At 46.0% G+C, this 19,549-nt stretch overlaps 1 protein-coding gene across 2 annotated transcripts in view; it reads left to right on the top strand.

Moving 5' to 3' along the window:
- Positions 1 to 19,549, top strand: part of GALNT13 (polypeptide N-acetylgalactosaminyltransferase 13) — a 1,141,430-nt gene that overhangs the window by 255,277 nt on the left and 866,604 nt on the right. For both annotated transcript variants that reach the window (XM_069225168.1, XM_069225167.1), the window contains exon 2: positions 4,908 to 5,076. In XM_069225168.1, the coding sequence (XP_069081269.1) occupies positions 4,908 to 5,076 (169 nt within the window). The remainder of the gene's footprint in view (positions 1 to 4,907; positions 5,077 to 19,549) is intronic.

Genomic DNA, 19,549 nt, shown 5'->3' with positions numbered 1-19,549 from the left:
TTCCAAACATTGGAGTGGATAAAGGCAAAGCAAAGGACAGGCACTATCTTGAAACATTTATTTATGTTGGTGATGCATGAGCAGGGACAACGGCTTGTCCTTCTAATCCCTGTTTATTTTTTGCAGGTGTGGAACAAATAATATGGTTGTTTGTGATGAGCAATGTATTCATTTGGGCGTGTTAAATGATGCTTTGTTGTGGCATTATAGTGGAAACATTGGTGGGTATCTGCTGTCCTAGTGATCTTCTCTTGCTTTTGTTTTCTCATTTGACATGGATGTTTTGATGTCTTAAAGATCACTTAGAAGGCTAAGTTATTGCTTTGTGTACTATAGTGTGCCTAGATTGATCAAACCGATTATTCTTTGAAGTCTAATGTAGGTATATGTTCCTTCAAAACCAAAGCATATGCATTTATCTTCACTAACTTGCTCTAAGCTAACATAGACACCAGGGTACAATTTAAGTTATAAAATGTCTGACAATTTTTATTGCAGAAACCTCCAATCAGATCACCTCCATGATTCATTAGAAAAGAGACATGGGCCAGAGTGGGAGGTTTGAGTGTTAGAATATGTAGTTTTCAATGAGTTCATGAATGGGTAGGAATCTTAACTGCACTGTGAAACAGAGAGAAGTTTATTATATAGTTTTGAGGGTAGATCCAATATCTGTTGGCGCCGGAATATGCCCTTAAAGAAATGTAAGGACATAGAATGAAATTGTCATGGCTCAACTCACTGTTTTGATTTGTTTAAATAAAGCTGCTACTATTTGACTGTGTTTTATAGTAAAACACATGCTATACAAGAGCCGAGAAATTGAAATATTACATGGAAAATATAAATATAAAATGTATATATTTTTATTTTTGGGCTTACAATCTATTCATCACATTTTCCCAGAGAAATAATGTTCAAAACTACCTGTCACAATGCATATGTTTTGTAAACATTTCGGTGGTTGAGGTGCTCCTTGGTCTGTATAATATGACAGGTCACTGTAGTTGCAGTAGAATTCTGTCTCTTTCTCACATTCTCATTCTCTGTCTCTCGCTCTGTCTCTGTTTCTCTTTCTCTTACCCTGCCTTTCCTCCAAATATGTCTCTGTCAAGTACTGGTTTTCATATCAGCTCCTTCCCTCTTAGTGGCAGAATATTATATCATGTGTTGGAGTAGATTCCAGTTCAAGAATGTTACCTCTGTCATGTTAGAATTGTGTGTGAAGGTTCTATGTCGACGTTCCACACAAGTCAGTTGGTTTGGGTGGCTGGTAGGGTAGGACTGCGTGAGGCTGTTTAGCAAGAATAAAGCAGTCTACCTTCGTAGTTAGTTGTGGAGCATTTTAGCTACAAGCTTTTGTTGACGATTTCCAGCTCAGCACTTAAATCGGCCTGTGGTCCAAGGAACCCATTTGTGAAGAGTTCTTCACACTTCAAGAACAGAATGTCACAATGAAAAAAGGTATTCTAGAGAAATTGACTTTGATATATGCTTGGCTGCCTCAAACACTTTCATAACACTTTTTGACATTAGTTTCGGCTGGCCGCCCCTAGTACTTGTATAATGCCATCCTCAGTGTGCCTGTAACTCTTAATCACGCCGCTCACGGTCTACCCGTTTACTGTGTCACACGCAAGCAAAAGATCCAAGTGCGCCACAAGAGCCACAGGAGGCACATCATGGCATGAGAGCCACAGGAGGACGCAAAGAGGTGCATCACATTATGCGCTCATTGTGTCACACAGCCGCGAACAAGATCCAGGTGCAGCACAAGAGCCACAGGAGGCACAGCAGGAGAGCCATAGGATGAGGCAAAGGACTGTGGCACGGTGAGAACATGTGTGCATTGCCTTGCACCAGCAACAGAGCTGCAGCAATGAAGAGGGAAAGTCTGCATGGCACAGTGACTGAGCATGCACTGTCTCGCAGAACCATAGTATAACGCAGCCTGACCAGAGAAAAGCAGCAAAACACTAGTAGTACTCACCTAATATTTTTAGTTCCACTGCACTTTCCCAACTAACCAGTGGGAGCATTGTAATATGTGTTCCCGCTGGGCTGACCGGTGGGAACAGTGTTAGAATATTGGTCTTGGCTTCTCTAAGGGAGCATAGGCCAATAGCCTAACACTCCAACACCCTCGCAAAGCAGACAGTGCGCATTCCGACGGTGTGGGCAGGGGGGCCCCTGCACTGTCCGTGCCATGGACAGTGCAGGGCCCTCCTGTGGCCCTCAGCACTGGCTTTCCACCGGCCTTTTCCTGGCAGTGTCCCCGCCATGAAAAGGCTGGTGGAAAGAGGGGTTGTAACCATCCAGGTGGCCCTGAGTTCAGCGCCGCCCTGGCTGGTTACAAGCCCAACCACCGTCATGCCGTTGGGAACAATGTTGCAATTGGGCGGTCGAACTGCCAAAGTTGCGGTGGTCTGACCATCAGCACAAGAGTGGTGGTCCTCAGACCGCCAACCTCATAATGTGGCCCTCTGAGTATTTTATGAATAGATTCTAATTTTGTACACAACCACAAAAAACAGGTCTATCTGTGGATGACTTTGTTTTCAGATTGAGGGAGTTATCTTTCAAATGACTGACAAGTTGATACGTGATCAACTAATTCTGCAGTGTAAGAACAAAATTCAGCATGAAGGAAATGGAAAAGAGGGATAGAGGGACCAGTGATGTCACATGCATAGAAAAGAACAATAGGAGAGAGGTGGTAGCACCTGTGAATCATGATTATCCCGCTGGTAAAACAGGAACTCTTCACAAGTCAAATAACAAAAGGTGTTTTAGGAGTGGGAGTAGCTGCCACAATTCAGAATTTAAGGGATGTTTAGGAGTAGATGAAGACTGCCCATTGCATGTATGTGTAGAGTGAACTCCAAACCAAAACTTGCTGTGATACAAGAAGAGTGTAAAGGAAGTGGGAGTGAAATGTAGACAAAGAGGATAGAATTGTATGTATTGATGATTCAAAAGAGGATAGAATTGATTGTATACTTTCATGATTCAATAGAAGGTTTAAGGAGATGTATTGGACCAAAAGCAAATTTCAGGATTAAAGGCAAAGATGTGAAGTTCATGGTGGACTCAGGCTCGCCAGACACAATTATACCAAAGTGTATGTTTGTACAGGAGTGGCCTAAAGTGTGTCTGTTACCAAAGAATATAAATCCTGGAGGGAACCAGCAGGGCCAGACTGGGAACACAAAGCAGCCCAGGCACTTTTGTCAGACCAGCCCCAGGGCCAGTTGTAGAGAGAGCTAACCCTATAGTGAAAGGTGCTATTCAAATGGCAGTGGCCAATAGAAGAGATGTCAAATCATCAATTTTGGATCGGTATGGGCTTACCGTACAACTAAGAATAGTATTACGGGAGCAATTCCCTTAGAATTGATGTGGGGCAAAAAAGCTGGTACTAAGAGGCTGCCAGCATGGATGAAATGTTTGTTAAGTGATGAGACTGATAACCATTCCCCGAGAAGAGAGGAGGAAAAAAAGAAGCAGGTGAAATATTCACGTGGGAGGTTATGTGAAGGTGAGATCAGGAGGAGTAACAGGTGATTGGAAGAAATTTTGAAGGCCATTTAAAGTTAAAGAAGTGCATCATTGGTTTGTGGTATTGAAAAGTAGAAAACGGTGCAGTTAGAGGAATGTGGCATGATAGGGCAAAGTAAGTCTTGTGAATATGAAAGAGGAGGGCAGTTGTAGTAATTTCATTTTAGTGGATGATGGTGTGATCTTAAACAAGCACGTCAGGGAGATTCCCATTATTAGGGTCAGAGCAGAGAACATTGGAGGTGGAGGCTGGTTGAAAACAAAGGAGATGGGATCCATAGGGTCACACAGGAACCAAGAAGAACACAAAGGTTCCCCAGAGCTCCTGAATATTTGAGAGATTTTGTTAAATGAACACTTGTTAACACTCTTGGGTTTTCATCAAGTCTTTTTTTGTTTTGGTATTTCAATGCATTGCATTATGGTTTAATTCTTAATTTCTTTGTGTTAAAGTTTTATTTCATTGTTGCTTTGTATTTTCAAGTCTGTAAGGGGGACATGTTACATCTTGTGTTGAGGTAGATTTCAGTTCAAGAATGTTACCTATATCATGCTAGAATTGTGGGTGAAGTTTCTACGTGGCAGTACAACACAAGTCACTTGGTTTGGCTGGCTGGTTGGGAAGGACTGTGTGAGGCCATTTTATCCAGAATAAACCTGTCTACTTTCATATATTTGTGGAAAATGTTAACTAATATACAGAGCAAGATTTGTTTAATCATGTCCCACTAAGCTGACCTTTTTAAATGGAGGTGCTTTTTCTCTCAAGGGAAAGAGGTTTTTAAGGGAAAACCTGTTTGTGTCCTTTTGTAGCATGCTGGGAAAGCATGGAGGAATGGCTACCAACAAAAATGGTGACTAGAGTTTTCTTGTAGTGAAACTCAGAGAGTTTCTCCCACCCATAATGTCAATTCTCGTGATGGTCAAGGTCTGTTCTCAAAATACTGGCTGCAGTTTGCAAACATTAAATAACTTTAAGAACTGACTTAAAGGTAAGTTCATAACATTTTGAACCAAAATGGTTTGGAATCTGACCTACTATGTGAATATTAATGAGGTAGGTCACAAATCATGACTCACCATGATTGGAGGTTATCACAGGGATGATGGCCGACTGGGGCCAGTAAACTAGCATGTCTGTGATTACTTTTTTTAATTCCAAACATATACAAATACTTCTAATGTGGAATGACTATTTTTCTTATGTCGGCTCAGCATGTGTGAAATATTGCATAGTTGAGTTGATCCGTTTTCAAAGAATTGTGAATGGAAAGATCACAATATTATTACAAGCAGATGAGCAATGTTACAATGATACTCATGTTCTATCTTCCAATTTCCCATTTCAGCTGTTATTTCAAGAGTTCAGGAAGGACCTGGAGAGTTGGGAAAGGCTGTCCTCATTCCGAATAATGATCAAGAGAAGATGAAAGAGCTTTTTAAAATCAATCAGTTTAACTTGATGGCCAGTGACATGATCGCCCTCAACCGTAGTCTACCAGATGTCAGATTGGAAGGGTGAGTTTACGACATGCACGTAATCAGAAAGCATATTGAAGTAGTATATTTAATTGCAAATTACATTTTCAGCCAACCTAGTTTGTGAATACACGGGATAAGGTATACGATATGAATCATACATATTATTATTAATTCTAATGGATATCCCTATTTGTATGTTGTGCACATCACTCACACATGGATGGATACATTTGTCTCTATTATTGAACCTGAAATGCACTTAGAACTTCAGGAAACCACTTTATGTGACACAGTGTTTTCAATCTTAGTACCTGAGTCTCACTCACTGTAAATTCATGGTAATTGGACTGACAGGGCTAACCACCAGTGTCTGCCTTTTAAGATCAGGCTGCTTCTGCACACCTAAAGTAAGAGGCTCTGGGCTGATTACATGTAAAAATGTACGCACATGTGATACTGCTACCTTGCATGGTCAGGTGTATGTACACTGTTACTCATTCACAGTAGAGACTCTTCTGAGATTGGAACTGACCTGAGGTAGGCTTTGTAATATGAGTGGGCATTCATAGTGTAAGTCTGAATTGTATACTGGCTATCTGTGGTCCATATGGTATGGTACCAGCACCTTTTCTACCGCTGAGAACGCATGATTGTAATCCACTCAGTCCACCCCAAAATCAGGCTTTTTATAGAATATATTGAAATGTTTTTAGCCTCATTTGAATCTGTTTAAACTGTGGATTTTTATGGGAAGCAACACTGTATATTTGCACATTTGCTCATCTGCATAGAGCGTAATTTTTTAAATAAGGATCATCCTTCCCCTGCAGCCTGGTCCATGTTCAGAGGTCAGGCCGTGGGCTCGAAGGGTATCTGTTCATAGCCACCATTTTTCCCCCTGAAATTTCAACACTTTTCTGACCGCCATCTTAGGTGGTCAGCGGTATAGTCTTTTTAGCTTCTGGGCTATTTTTTGCCCAGATGCTCGCGACGAGAATATCTCCTATTTTAGCCTGCACAAAACCCAATTTTACTTTATTAGGAGATTTCAATATACACGCAGAAAAGGTAGACAATATATCAACTAAGTTGCTGATGGCAGGTATGAAGGCCTGTGATCTAGTACAGTTAATTAAAGGTCCTACACATAATAAAGGCGACACAATTGATCTAGTCTTTTCGAATGCCATGGGACTAATAACGTTGACATCACGGGCCAGATGTAGGTTTAAAATTGTGACTTGCAATTTGCGAGTCCGTGCTATTCGCAAATTGCAAGTCGCAATTTGCTATGCAGAAAGGTGTCTCAGACACCTTCTGCAACTCGCAATGGGGTCGCAAAGACCCACCTCATTAATATTAATGAGGTGGGTCGCAGTTTGCGACCCCATTGCGAGTATGGGCACTCACGGGGATGGTGGCCTGCTGGAGACAGCAGACCACCATGTCCGTGACTGCTTTTTAATAAAGCAGTTTTTTTTTTCCATCTGCAGCCCGTTTTCCTTAAAGGAAAACGAGCTGCACTTGGAAAAAAATACCGAAATACCGAAACCTTTCCATTGGACCACTGCCTGCTCTGAAAAAATATATTTTTTTCCATTCACAAAGGGGAAGGGGTCCCATGGGGACCCCTTCCCGTTTGCGACTGGGTTACCATCCACTTCAAGTGGATTGTAACTGCGATTTCATTTGCGACCGCTTTCGCGGTCGCAAATGAAATTGCATAGCGTTGCGAGTCGCAAATAGGAAGGGAACACCCTTTCCTATTTGTGAGTCGGAAATGCATTTTGCGAGTCGGATCCGACTCGCAAAATGCATTTCTGCATCTCGGAGAGGCTTTTGTGCCTCGCAAATGGCGTTTTTCGCCGTTTGCGAGGTGCAAACCCTTTCCTACATCTGGCCCCACATCCTTTGGCATGGTCGGACCATTTCCTGATAGAAATAGAACTGACTATCCCAAAGCACAGGACATTGACCGCTAACACTCCTTCCCTGACGAGACGCTGGTAGAAACTCAAGGCCACTGAATGGATCCATACACTCAAAAAGAATCAACCAAAGAATCAAAACAATGTAATTTATCAGGCAAACTCATTTAATAAATGGATCGCGGATAGCCTAGATGAACTTCTACCATTTTCTGCCTCGGTTGAAAGACGCAGGAGGCGGAACTCTCCTTGGTTTACATCAGATCTACTTGAACTAAAAAGAGAGTGGAGAAAGTGGAAAAGGAAATGGAGAAAATCTCAAAATGAATCATTAAAGGACGAATATAGGAAACTGATTCGGTCCTATTACTCGGAAATAAAAATTGCACAGACAAGATACTATACTTCAAAAATAGAATTACCGCCCAACTCTCCCAAATAAATTTTTAATGCTCTTAAAGAAATTATACATCCTCCAGATGAACTTGGACATATAGATGCTCCTCAGGACCATGTTGACAACCTGGCAGCTTACTTTCAATAAAAAGTGCTGGACATTTATGCATCCTTCCCCAACATCCCGAGTGCAGAACACAAAGTCACCAAGCAAGAACCTAGGGAAGTAGCCCTATCTGATTTTTTGTTAATACAACAAGATATAGTAATGTGACACATGGGAACCATTAAATCAGGCTCCCCTTTTGACCCAGCAACACCTCAGATACTATAAATGGGAGGACCAGTGATTGGCTCAGTAATTGCGAGTTTAATTAACACCTCACTTACTTCCGGAGTGGTCCCAGACTAATGGAAACAAGCGATTATCAGACCTCTTTTAAAGAAACCTAATCTAAATCCTGAATTGCTGATTAATTACAGACCTATTTAATTGCTACCTATTGTGGCTAAAATAGCTGAAAAACATGTACATGCCCAGCTCTCTCTCTTTTTGGAGGAGAATATGGTCCTTCATCCTACTAAGATGGGTTTCAGGCCTTCTCATGGCACTGAGACTGCACTAATTGCAGTCACGGAAGAGGCGAAAAACAGCTAGACAATGGGATTGAAACAGCAATTATCCTCTTGGACCTTAGTGTGGCGTTCGACACGGTAGACCTTGACATTCTAAAGAAAAGAGTACAAAAGACGGGAATCTTTGGAACTGCCCTAGAATGGATCACCTCATTTATCAATGGCAGATCTTTTCAGGTGCTAGACAGATCACACATGTGAACATGAACTATGGGCTGCTGCAGAGTCCCGCAGGGGTCTTCTCTTAGCCCCTTGTTATTTAACATTTATATGTTGCCGCTGGTGGAGATTATTCAATCCTTTGGCCTAAAGATAGTATCCTACACAGATGATACACAATTAATAGTCTCATTCACAAAGGAGTCGCTGGGCCTTGGGACAGCATTTGGACCCTGCCTGCAAGCAGTTGCTGCCTGGATGACGGAAAGCAAATTAAAGCTTAACGATGACAAAACGGAGGTGATGTTCTTTGGGCATCCCAAGAAACCTCCGGCAATTTCAGCAACAGCAGAGAGGGTGGGTTTTCTCCCGCCTCCAAAAGATCTTATCAAAAGTTTGGGGATCTGGTTGGATCCTCAACTTTCAATGTCCCAACACACGAATAGGATAGCAGGAGCCTCCTTCAGCCTTCTTAGGATGCTGAGGAAGGTCTTCACTATTCTACCTTTTGCTGCTAAAAGATTATTTATTCAGGCATTGATTGGAGCACGTATTGATTATGGGAATGCCGTGTTTATCGGGTCACCAAGCTATGTCATCAACAGACTGCAGAGAGTTCAAAATGCCTTGGCTCGACTGTTTTTGAACATCCCTAAAAACAATCCATAAAAAAAGGAATTTCCTCATTGCACTGGGTACCGTAAGAGGGCCCCACTTTGTATTTCAGTGTCTGCCTTGCAGACACTGAAGTACGCGACGGGTGCCACTGCACCCGTCGCACTTTCCCACTCCGCCGGCTCAATTCTGAGCCGGCGTCCACGTGGGAAGGATGATTTGCACTGGGCTGGCGGGCGGCCTTTTGGCGGTCGCCCGCCAGCCCAGTGCAAATCCCAAAATACCCTCAGCGGTCTTTCGACCGCGGAGCGGTATTTTGGAGGGGGGAACTCTGGCGGGCGGCCTCCGCCGCCCGCCAGGGTGAGAATCACCCCCTTTATCTCTTCTACTGGGCAAACGTAATTACTCTGCTTCCCAGCAGAGGGATCAAAGTCCTCCCCACACAATAGAGCAACTAACAGCGCCTGACCTAGTAGCAAATGCAAATGTTGTTGAACAGGAACTCCTTAACAAATTAATCTCCATCGACCCAGGGGCGCAAAAAGCTCAAAGCAACTCATAATTATAATAGCATAAAACTTTCAGTACTAATCGGTACCATTTGGGAGGACTACAGCTTCACCAGTCACTGTCTCTACTGGTAAATGCCTACCTGCGCCTAAACGAAATTATGCCATTTGTAATTTCCTCTGTGTTGTCATGTATAAGGTAATGAGCAGCTAATTTGGGTGTTTAAGGTAGCGTGGCTATAATCATAACTCACAAGTTTGAGAGGATCTGATATTTACCATAATACCCATATTCTTTCTTCAACTGAAGACTTCCATGGAATTTGTAATGTTTTTAATAACCATATATGCCACTTTTTAGAAAATATAGAGGTCAGATGTAAAAAGTGGTGTTGCAACTGCAAAGCCTTCAATTTGCAATGTAACACACTTTGTAACTGCAAAACACAAGTCCCATTGTACTATGGGTAGTTTCAAAGTTGGAAACAATTTTCCAATTAGCAAAATGCCTTCTGTGTTAAGGGCGTAAAAGGGGCCGCCCTTTCATAATAATACATGAGTCACAATGATATGTAACTATGCTTTGTGAGCTCAATTAATGTCACACACCATTGATAGGCTATAATAATCCGATATCAGGAGTGGGTGGAGAGGGTAACCCTTTTGCAAGGTAGAAATTATCACCGTCACATTATGACCCTCATTACGACATAGGCGGTCTTTTCGCAAGACCGCCGAGGTACCGCCGTGCTGAAGACCGCCAGTGGTGGCGGTCTTCCGCACCGCGTATTATGACCGCTGGCAGCCCTCCGTCCTTTTCCGTATGGAAAGCCGCCAGCAGCCATACTGGCGGTCGGTGGGAAAGTGGAGGCTGCTCAACCTCCACCACCACGTCAAAAGAACACCGCCCACAGAATCACGTCCCATGATTCGGTGTGGCGGTGTTCTGGTGACGGTGTGCTGGTGGCGGAGCTGCCCCCATGGATCCCGTCCCCTCCCAGAGGGCCAACGGACAAGGTAAGTTGATCGTCCGTTAGGGGGGGGTGATGTGTGTTGTGTGCGTGCATGGGGGTATGCGTGTGAGTGTGTAGAGGGGGTGTGTGAGTGCGTGTATGCGTGCGGGGGGTGCTGTGCGTATGGGAAATGTGTGCGGGTCGGTCGGTGTGCATGTCTGTTTGTATGTGTGCGGGTATGTGTTGTCGTGATGTATGTGTGTGTGTAGGGGTGCATGTATGAGCATGTTGGGGGGTGTGCGTGTAGGGATGTTTATATGTGTATATGTGCATGTTGGGGTGAGGGTGGTGAGGGGGGTTGTGCCACCGTTGGGTGGTGGCGGGGGGCGTGGTGTGGGGGGAGGACTCGTGGGGGATAGCGGGGTGGGGAAGACCGTTATCAGTGCCAGGGAAGGAATTTCCTGGCACTGATAGTGCCTACCGCCATCGATCTCATGGCGGTTCCCAATCACCCGAAATCCATGGCGGTATGCAGGGTCCTGAAACTGTTGACAGTCTAGTGACGGCCGCCGGGCTGGAGACCGAAATCTCCAGCCAAGCGATCATCACCGCCATGGCGGTCGGAATGGTGAAGTGGCGGATGACCGTGTAATAATATATATTTTTTTTTTTGCGCCGGCCTGTTTGTGGTCTTACCGCTGCTTTACCACTGACTGCCAGGGTCGTAATGACCCCCTATAAGTGTTGCTGGGCAGTCTTGGAGGAGCAGCCAGTGGTCCATGCTCCCCTTTGTCTTTGCCTAGATCGTAACATTATTTTGAAAAACAGCTCCCACATTCTCAGGCATCTGCAGGAGGTCACAAAATGCCCCTGCATCATGCATATCAATTTATGAGCAGGTTAATCGATTTATGCAGAGGTACATTTTGCAATATGACTTGTGAGTACTCCTGTTGCATTTGAAAATGAAACACAGGTTTCAAACTGGTCAGTGTTTTTTGCACATGACTTGTTTGCAGCCTGTCCTTTGTGGCAAAGCTTTTCACAGTGAACACAGACTAAGGCCACAGCTTGTATGCTAAGCACTTAAGCCAATTGTAGAGTATACCTGTAAATAGTACACACACGCAATGACCATAGTGCATGGCTAGGGCTGTCTTATAAGAACTGCTCACAAATGTGTTCAGCATTTCTGCCCTGTGTGAAGTACATTTTTGCCTTATTCCCTCAAGGGTGATCTGAGAACATGCACTTTATGCTCAACTTCTATGAATAGTTCACACAGCACATGGTCACTGTCATGTTTGCAATTTATCTGTGTATAACGCTCACTGTATTTTCTATTTATAGTTCGTCTTGAGTTTAGTGTATGTAGTGTATGCATTGTTCACAATACAGCATGCCCTGCTTCTGCCTATAAAGCCTCTAAAGCTGCATGACCCCTACAGGTGTATTTTCAGCTCGTCCTCAATAATATGACATTTTTTAATTTGCAGGCACACCCTTACAGATGTATTGGGTAGCGGCAACAAATATCTTTTTTCCATGCAAAACATAATTTTCCTCTCCTGCATACTGAGTCCGCATACACTTAAATAGTGTCAGGCATACTTTTAGTGGCACTAAGGGCATAGCATCAGTATTTAGTACAAAAGGTAAGAAGGTGAGGAAAGTCTGGAGGGGAAAGAAGTGGGACACTTCAGAATAAAGTAAGGTTGTGCTGTTGTGCTGTTGACCCTAGGGCTGAGGTTAGCAAGACCAGTATACATTTGTTAGCAAAGAGAACCAAAACAGATTTAAATATTACACAATAAAAATATTGATTATATTTCAAGTGTAGTGAGAAACTGAACCCTTGGTTTTGTATTCATCTGTTAACAAGAGATCATTTTCTTGAGTGGGTAAATATCGATCTTTCATTACTTCGTGCAACAAGGCAGACTGAGTTGAGAGGAGCACAGGTCAATGCTGGAAGATGAGAGCTGTGCTCTGCAACGCCGCCCTTCACTGACTCTAATGCCTTCTGCTGCTTCCATTGCCTTCATCGATCCCTACCACCTTCCAGTGCCTTTCATCACCTGTTGTGGAGCCTCTCTGTGCTGGGCAGGGAGAGGAGAAAGCAGCATTGGCATCAGGCGTCAGGAATCTGGCATCAGACACAAGCCTAGGGCGAGCCACCTGAGGAAGTATAGTGAGTGGAGAGGAGCAAGGAGAGTGAGCGAGATGCCCCCAGCGAGTTAGCCACAGGAGAGGCTGTGGGTACTGATAACATTCTGTGGAGTCTGTCGAGCCAGGTCTTGGTGTAGGTTGCAGTTGCTGCCAACCTAACCATACTGCTCAGGTTTCAGTGAGCCAGAGGAGCAGCGGGCTCTACACAGTGCAGGGATGTAAGGGGGGCTCTCGACTGGACAAGGGGGTGGCCTGTCTCCTGGGGGTCCCAAAGGCCTTGGTTTAATCCCCTCATCTCACCACACGGTGAACTGCTTCATTGGTATGGAGTGTCCTGGTTTGATTTGAGCGGCCGGACACCTTTTGCCCATCAATCAAAAGCGGGTGCTCATTTTGGCAGGCTGTAGGTTGCTACCCTAGAGATGAGCCCAAGAGCATGGAGGCGGTCAGGCAGGATCACTATGTGGCTAATGACAGCTTGGTGTGCCTTCCCTGCGCTGCTTCCCTGAATTTTTTATACTCCTTTTGCCTCCTTGCCATCAGTGGCAACTTACACGGGCATCCCTTCTGTTTTGATGGCAACACTGTGGGTGGTGAGAGCAAGGTTTCTCCTCCTCCACCCTCTCCTATACCTGACTTGATTAATCCAGTCCAAGCAACCCGTGGGGGGAGGTGTGTTAGTGGACAAGCAAAATACATTGTAAGGTACTAATTAAACTGATTGAACTGACCCTACATTTTTAAAAACACTACAACTTTAAAATTCTCTTAAAATTCTCTTAAATCACCCTAAGTAGTAAAAGTCCCCAGAAGCAGAAAATGACTACCCCTTTATGTCAAGTCCCCCCACAGGAAATAAGCAGGTCATTCAGTATCATCAAGATCTAAGATTTGAAAACAAGACAAAGCCTCTATAAAATACTTATTTTTTGCCTTCCCGTGATAGTAAAGGGTGAACAAAGCTGGCACAAAAAAGATGGGAGGAGATGAAAGGAAATCCAAGTGTGAGAGGTTTCTTACCAGCATAGTCCTGGGTGAGACTTTGCAGTCACTGCCCATGTGTCGCTCCATAAGCTAAATCACCTGGCTCTGAGAGGGGGTGGGGTTGTTGGGTGGAGAGACCAGAGAATGTAGTAAGCACTGCAGCCAGGATGAAGAAGATCTGGGACAGCAAGTCAAAAGTAAGGAGCCTAGCAAAACTCCACCCTATAACCCTGGTCATCCTAATTAGGAACAATCCTTTTTATGCAAATAATACTATCCCGGAAGACCCATAAAAAAGCTCAGAGAACCCCTTCATGTGAATAAAATGGAGAAGGAAGACCTGATTTTTGCTACAATAGCAGTAGAGTATGATAAGATGTATGAAAAGAAAAATCTAGCGCACAGGAGGGAGAGCCAGAAAAATGAACAACATATGGTCTCATCGGTGGAACATCAACATAAACAGGGGTGATGCCCTAATAAGAACTCAATCATCTATTACAAATGGCAACAGACTTAATGCAGAAAAAATGGATGTGCAAATAAAGTGCTCCAAGCTCTAGCCTCCTACACCATAAAAACTGACACCAAATTGGAGTGACTGAGCCAGTTAATAAAGCAGGCTTAAGACTTTGCAAAAGACAAAGCTGTTGTTAGAAATGGGGTCTTTGGTTTGCAATCAGGTTACCCCATGTCCAAGCAAGGACCCTCACTCTAGTCAGGGTAAGTCACACACAATACAAATTATCCTGTGTCCACCCTCTGGTAGCTTGGCACTGAGCAGTCAGGCTTAACTTAGAAGGAAATGTGTAACGTATTTGTGCGATAAATCATACAATAACACACTATAGCACCACAAAAATACACCACACACTGTTTAGAAAAAGATATCATATTTATCTGGATAAATGCAGGTCAAAAACGATTAAAGATGCAATAAATAAATGTTGAGATATCACTGAAAAGTGATATAAAGGCCCTCATTCTGACCCTGGCGGATTGAATCCGCCAGGGCCGAGGGCAGCGAATGCACCGGCAACAGGCTGGCGGTGCATTCATGGGCATTCTGACCGCGGCGGTAACGGCGCGGTCAGAAACGGGAAACCAGCGGTCTCCCGCCGGTTTCCCGCTGCCCATGGCAATCCGCCATGGGGATTCCGACCCCCTTCCCGCCAGCCTGGTTCTGGCGGTTTACACCGCCAGAACCTGGCTGGCGGGAACGGGTGTCGTGGGGCCCCTGGGGGCCCCTGCAGTGCCCATGCCAATGGCATGGGCACTGCAGGGGCCCCCTAACAGGGCCCCACATTGCTTTTCAGTGTCTGCTTAGCAGACACTGAAAAGCGCGACGGGTGCCACAGCACCCGTCGCACACCTTCCACTCCGCCGGCTCCATTCGGAGCCGGCATCCTCGTGGAAGGCGCTTTCCCGCTGGGCCGGCGGGCGATCTTTTGCAGATCGCCCGCCGGCCCAGCGGGAAAGTTGAAATGCCCCCCGCGGTCTTCTGACCGCGGGGCGGTTTCCGCCCGGCGGGCGGCGTCCGCCGCCCGTCCGGGTCGGAATGAGGCCCAAAGTGTCTTAAGTCTTTTAAAAGCAAACAAAGTCTCTTTAAAGCACAAAGTACCTGATTTGCTTGAAAAATCTCTGCAAAGAACCCGCAGAGGATGAGATGTGTGGAAACAAAGGGGTGTGTGTTGATTTCTCGGGACGCACACGGTGATGCATCGTTTAGTTTTCCCGCAGGGATAGCTGTGCGTCGATTTCCAGCACTCGGTCATGGATCCTCTTCGGGTTGCGGGGTTTTCAGACGCCCCGGGGACAACCAGACCTCTCAAAGTGAGATTTGAGTCTGTTGTGATGGAGAACCCTTAGGGGGTGCCTAGGGGTCCTGAGGTCCACTAGGTAAGTGGCCTCCCCCTTCCGCTCCTTGATCTCAAATCTCAAATGGGCCAGACCAGCGGTCCTGGAGAGCCCTAGGCTCTACTGGCTCCAACACCCAAACCTTGTCTCCAGGTGAGAACTCAACCAGAGTGGCCTTCCAGTCATACCACTCTTTCATCACCTCTTGACTGGCCTCAAGGATACTCTTGGCCTGCTTCCAGAAGCGTTGGGTTTGGTTGCGGAGGGCCAGCATGTAGCTGACCACATCCTGGGGAGGTATCTTGGGAGCTTTCTTCCAGCCCTCCTTAACTATGCTTAACGGTCCCCTGACAGGATGACCATAGAAAAGTTCAAAGGGGCTGAACCCCACCCCTTTTTGAGGCACCTTCCTATAGGCAAACAGCAGGCATGGCAAGAGGGCATCCCACTTACTCCTCATGGCTTCAGTTAGGCCATTGATCATGCCTTTAAGGGTCTTGTTGACTCTCTCAACAAGCCCATTGGATTGAGGATGATAAGGGGTGGTAAACCTGTAGTCATCCCACACTCATCCCACATGGACTTCATGTACGCAGACATGAAGTTTGTGCCTCTGTCAGACACAACTTCCTTAGGGAATCCCACATGGGTAAATATTCCCAGCAGAGCTCTGGTCACCACAGGCGCAGTCACTGTTCTCAGAGGGATTGCCTCTGGATAGCAGGTGGCATGGTCTACCAAAACCAGGATAAACCTGTTGCCCAAGGCAGTTTTGGGGTCCAAGGGACCAACAATGTCGATGCCCACCCTTTCAAAGGGGGTGCCAATGACGAGGAGTGGGATCAGGGGAGCTTTAAGCTTTTTCCCTGTCTTCCCAATAGCCTGGCAGGTGGGGCAGGCTCTGCAGAAATTATCTGAGGCTACCGTCATTCTGGGCCAACGGAAGTGGGTGACAAGCCTGTTAAAGGTCTTGTCTTGGCCCAGATGTCCTGCCAGGGGAATGTCATGAGAGAGACCCAGTAGGAAGGCCTGGTAACACTGGGGGACCACCAGCACACGTGCTGCCCCAGGGCCCGGAACCTTAGGCTCACTGTAAAGGAGATCATTCTCCCAGTAAATATGGTGAGAGCCAGAGGTGTCACCTGCTGCTTGGGCTGTGGCCTGTTGCCTCAGACCCTCAAGGGTGGGGCATTCCTTCTGCGCCTTGCAGAATTATTCCCTGGTTGGCCCACCCTCTACTTGCCAGCCAGCAAGTTCAGGTAGGTTGCCCAGGTCATCTGTGTCCTCTTCAGTTGGCCCAGGGGCCTCCTCCTCCTCAGAGGCACCAAACACCACCGTGGGAACATCGGAGACGGGTTCCTCTTTGCAGACATGCAAACTCATGCAATACCACTTATAGTTACACAGTACTTATACACAAGTAAAGACAATACTCAGTGTTACCAAAAATAAAGGTATTTATTTGGGTGACACTATACCAAAAATATCATAGAGACAATACTCCTTCTGGAGGTAAGTATTATACACAATATATACACTAGATACCAACATTAGACAAGTAAATAGTCATACCACAGTGTAAACAATAGGAAATGCTATAGAATGCAATGGGAGAAAATAGGTCTAGGGGCAACACAAACCATATACTAAGAAAGCGGAAGGTGAATCACAAATTCCCCCCTAGACAAGTGTAGTGTGTGCAGAATCGGTAGGAGAGTAAGAATACAGTAAAGGTAAGTAAATTACCCCACCCCAGAGCCCAGTAAAGTACTGCAAGATTCCTTAGGGCACACTACACATCGTGATTGGGATTTTGCAGTAACCAACCAAGCCTGCAAAAAACAACTGCTGGATTCCTGGACCTGGAGACCTTCAAAAGAAGGGGACCAAGTCCAGAAGTCGAAAGAAGTTCCAGGAAGGACAGGAGCCCCTGCCCTAGGAAGATGCCAGTGGGTTCCTGCATGATGCAAAAGATGCCCCACAAAGTGAAGATGGATGCAGATATGATTTCATGTTGGAAGTCATCCCCAAGCCTTGGTTACGACAAATATGCATTTTAAGTCAAAATGACACTGGCTGGACCCAGGAGGGACCTGGGGGCCTCAACTCTGTGTGAGGAGGAAGAGGGGCTCTCAGCACTTTAGAGAGCCCTCAGGATGCCAGGCAGCACCCACGGGAGTCCCAGGAGACGGGGACAATGGAGGTGCAAAACACGGTTGGTGCAGCACAACAAAGGAAGGTCCCACGCCGCCGGAGAACAACTCAGCGAGTTGAGCGTCGCAGGATGGAGTGCTAGGGACCTGGGCCAGGGTGTGCACTAAGGAGTTTTGCAAATAGTGCACAGAGGGCTCTGGAGGTGAAGAAGACACAGTACACAGGGGTACTGTCGCTCTCAGGGAAGGCAAGGTCTTACCTCCTCCAAATTGCATCAGTAGGACTTCAGGACAGGCTATGTCGATGGAGTCCACCCTTTGTGCCCTTAGGAGCATGCTCGTCGCTATGTAGAGGAGTCCAAGGGTACCGGTTGTCGTCTTGGAAGGTGCCTGCATGAGGAGGGAAGTGACTCCGTCACCCCACAGGAGATTTATTCGGACATTCTGCAGGAAGAAGTCAGGTAGTCCCCAGACCGTGCACACTGTGGAAACTGTTGCAGTTGCTGGCTGGAGCTGAAGTTGCAGAGGAAAAGTATCCCTTGTGGATATTTTGTTGCTGTTACAGCGGTTCCTGAAGCAGGCTGCGGTTGATCCGAAGTCCGAGGATGAAGTAGTAGTTGCAGAGGATTCCTGAAAGAAACTTGCTAGCAGAATCTGAAGAGAACCCACAGGAGAGACCCTAAATAGCTCTCACAGGGGGATTGGCTACCTTATCAGGTAAGTACCTATCAGGAGGGGTCTCTGATGTCACCTGCTGGCACTGGCCACTCAGAGCCCTCCAGAGTGCCCCCACATCTTGCAAAGCAAGATGGCTGAAGTCTGGGACACACTGGAGGAGCTCTGGGCACCACCCCTAGGGTGGTGATGGACAGGGGAGTGGTCACTCCCCTTTCCTTTGTCCAGTTTTGTGCCAGAGCAGGGGACAAGGGGTCCCTGAACCGGTGTAGACTGGCTTATGCAAGGAGGGCACCATCTGTGCCCTTCAAAGCATTTCCAGAGGCTTGGGGAGGCTACCCCTAACCAACCTGTAACACCTATTTCCAAAGGGAGAGGGTGTAACACCCTGCTCTCAGAGGAAATGCTATGTTCTGCCTTCCTGGGACTGAGCTGCTCAGACCCCAGAAGGGCAGAACCCTGTCTGTGAGGTGGCAGCAGCCTCAGAGAGCTTTTTTGGCAGTACTGGGGGTCCATGGTGGAGCCCCAGGATGCATGGGATTGGCTCCCCAATACCAGATTTGGAATGGGGGGACAATTCCATGATCTTAGACATGTTACATGGCCATATTCGGAATTACCATTATGGAGCTGCATATAGGTATTGACCTATATGTAGTGCACGCATGTAATGGTGTCCCCGCACTCACAAAGTCCTGGGAAATGGCCCTGAACTATGTGGGGGCACCTTTGCTAGTGCAAGGGTGCCCTCACACTTAGTAACTTTGCACCTAATCTTCAGCAAGTGAAGGTTAGATATATAGGTGACTTATAAGTTACTTAAGTGCAGTGCAAATGGCTGTGAAATAGTGTGTGCACTATTTCACGCAAGCTGCAGTGGCAGTCCTGTGAAAGGGTTTGTCTGAGTATAATAAAACAGCTCCTCTGGAAGAACATTCTGGACAAAACTCAGCATTGGTGTCCTTCCTAATTGACTCTGTTAGTTATAATGGAGGCAGAAGCCCTCATCAAGGCAATTCTCCCTAACAGAGTTACTAATGAAGATCGCAAAATCATTTGACCAAGATTCAAGGGACTTAAAAAGCAAGGCTCACATTTCTCAATGATTTGCATCGCCCTTGCACCATGCAAGGGGACCTAAGGTGACAAAACACCTGAATAAGATTTACCAAGCCACACAAGTCCACATTGTGTGGCCCTTTGTGGCTTGATAAATCCAGAGTGAAGCAAGGCATTGCAAATTGCTTCCTGTCATTACACTGCGACCTGGATGTCATGCCTTGGGTGGAAACGTAGGGGCAACCACGCATCCACTCATGCATTCTGACATATTTCCTGATTTACCAATGCTGGTAGACCTGGATATGCGTAAGTAATGTATACCTCCCCGCCAGAGGCACAACAAGGAGAATTATCTGTATTTCTCCTTGCTGTTTACTCTTTCTAAGTGTGCTGGATTGTGCAGCACACTTTGA

This window comes from Pleurodeles waltl, chromosome 3_1 (assembly GCF_031143425.1).
Source record: "Pleurodeles waltl isolate 20211129_DDA chromosome 3_1, aPleWal1.hap1.20221129, whole genome shotgun sequence".
In the NCBI taxonomy this organism is placed as follows: domain Eukaryota; kingdom Metazoa; phylum Chordata; class Amphibia; order Caudata; family Salamandridae; genus Pleurodeles; species Pleurodeles waltl.
Note: the sequence above shows the minus strand (reverse complement) of the source record. Positions and strands in the feature narration are given on the sequence as shown.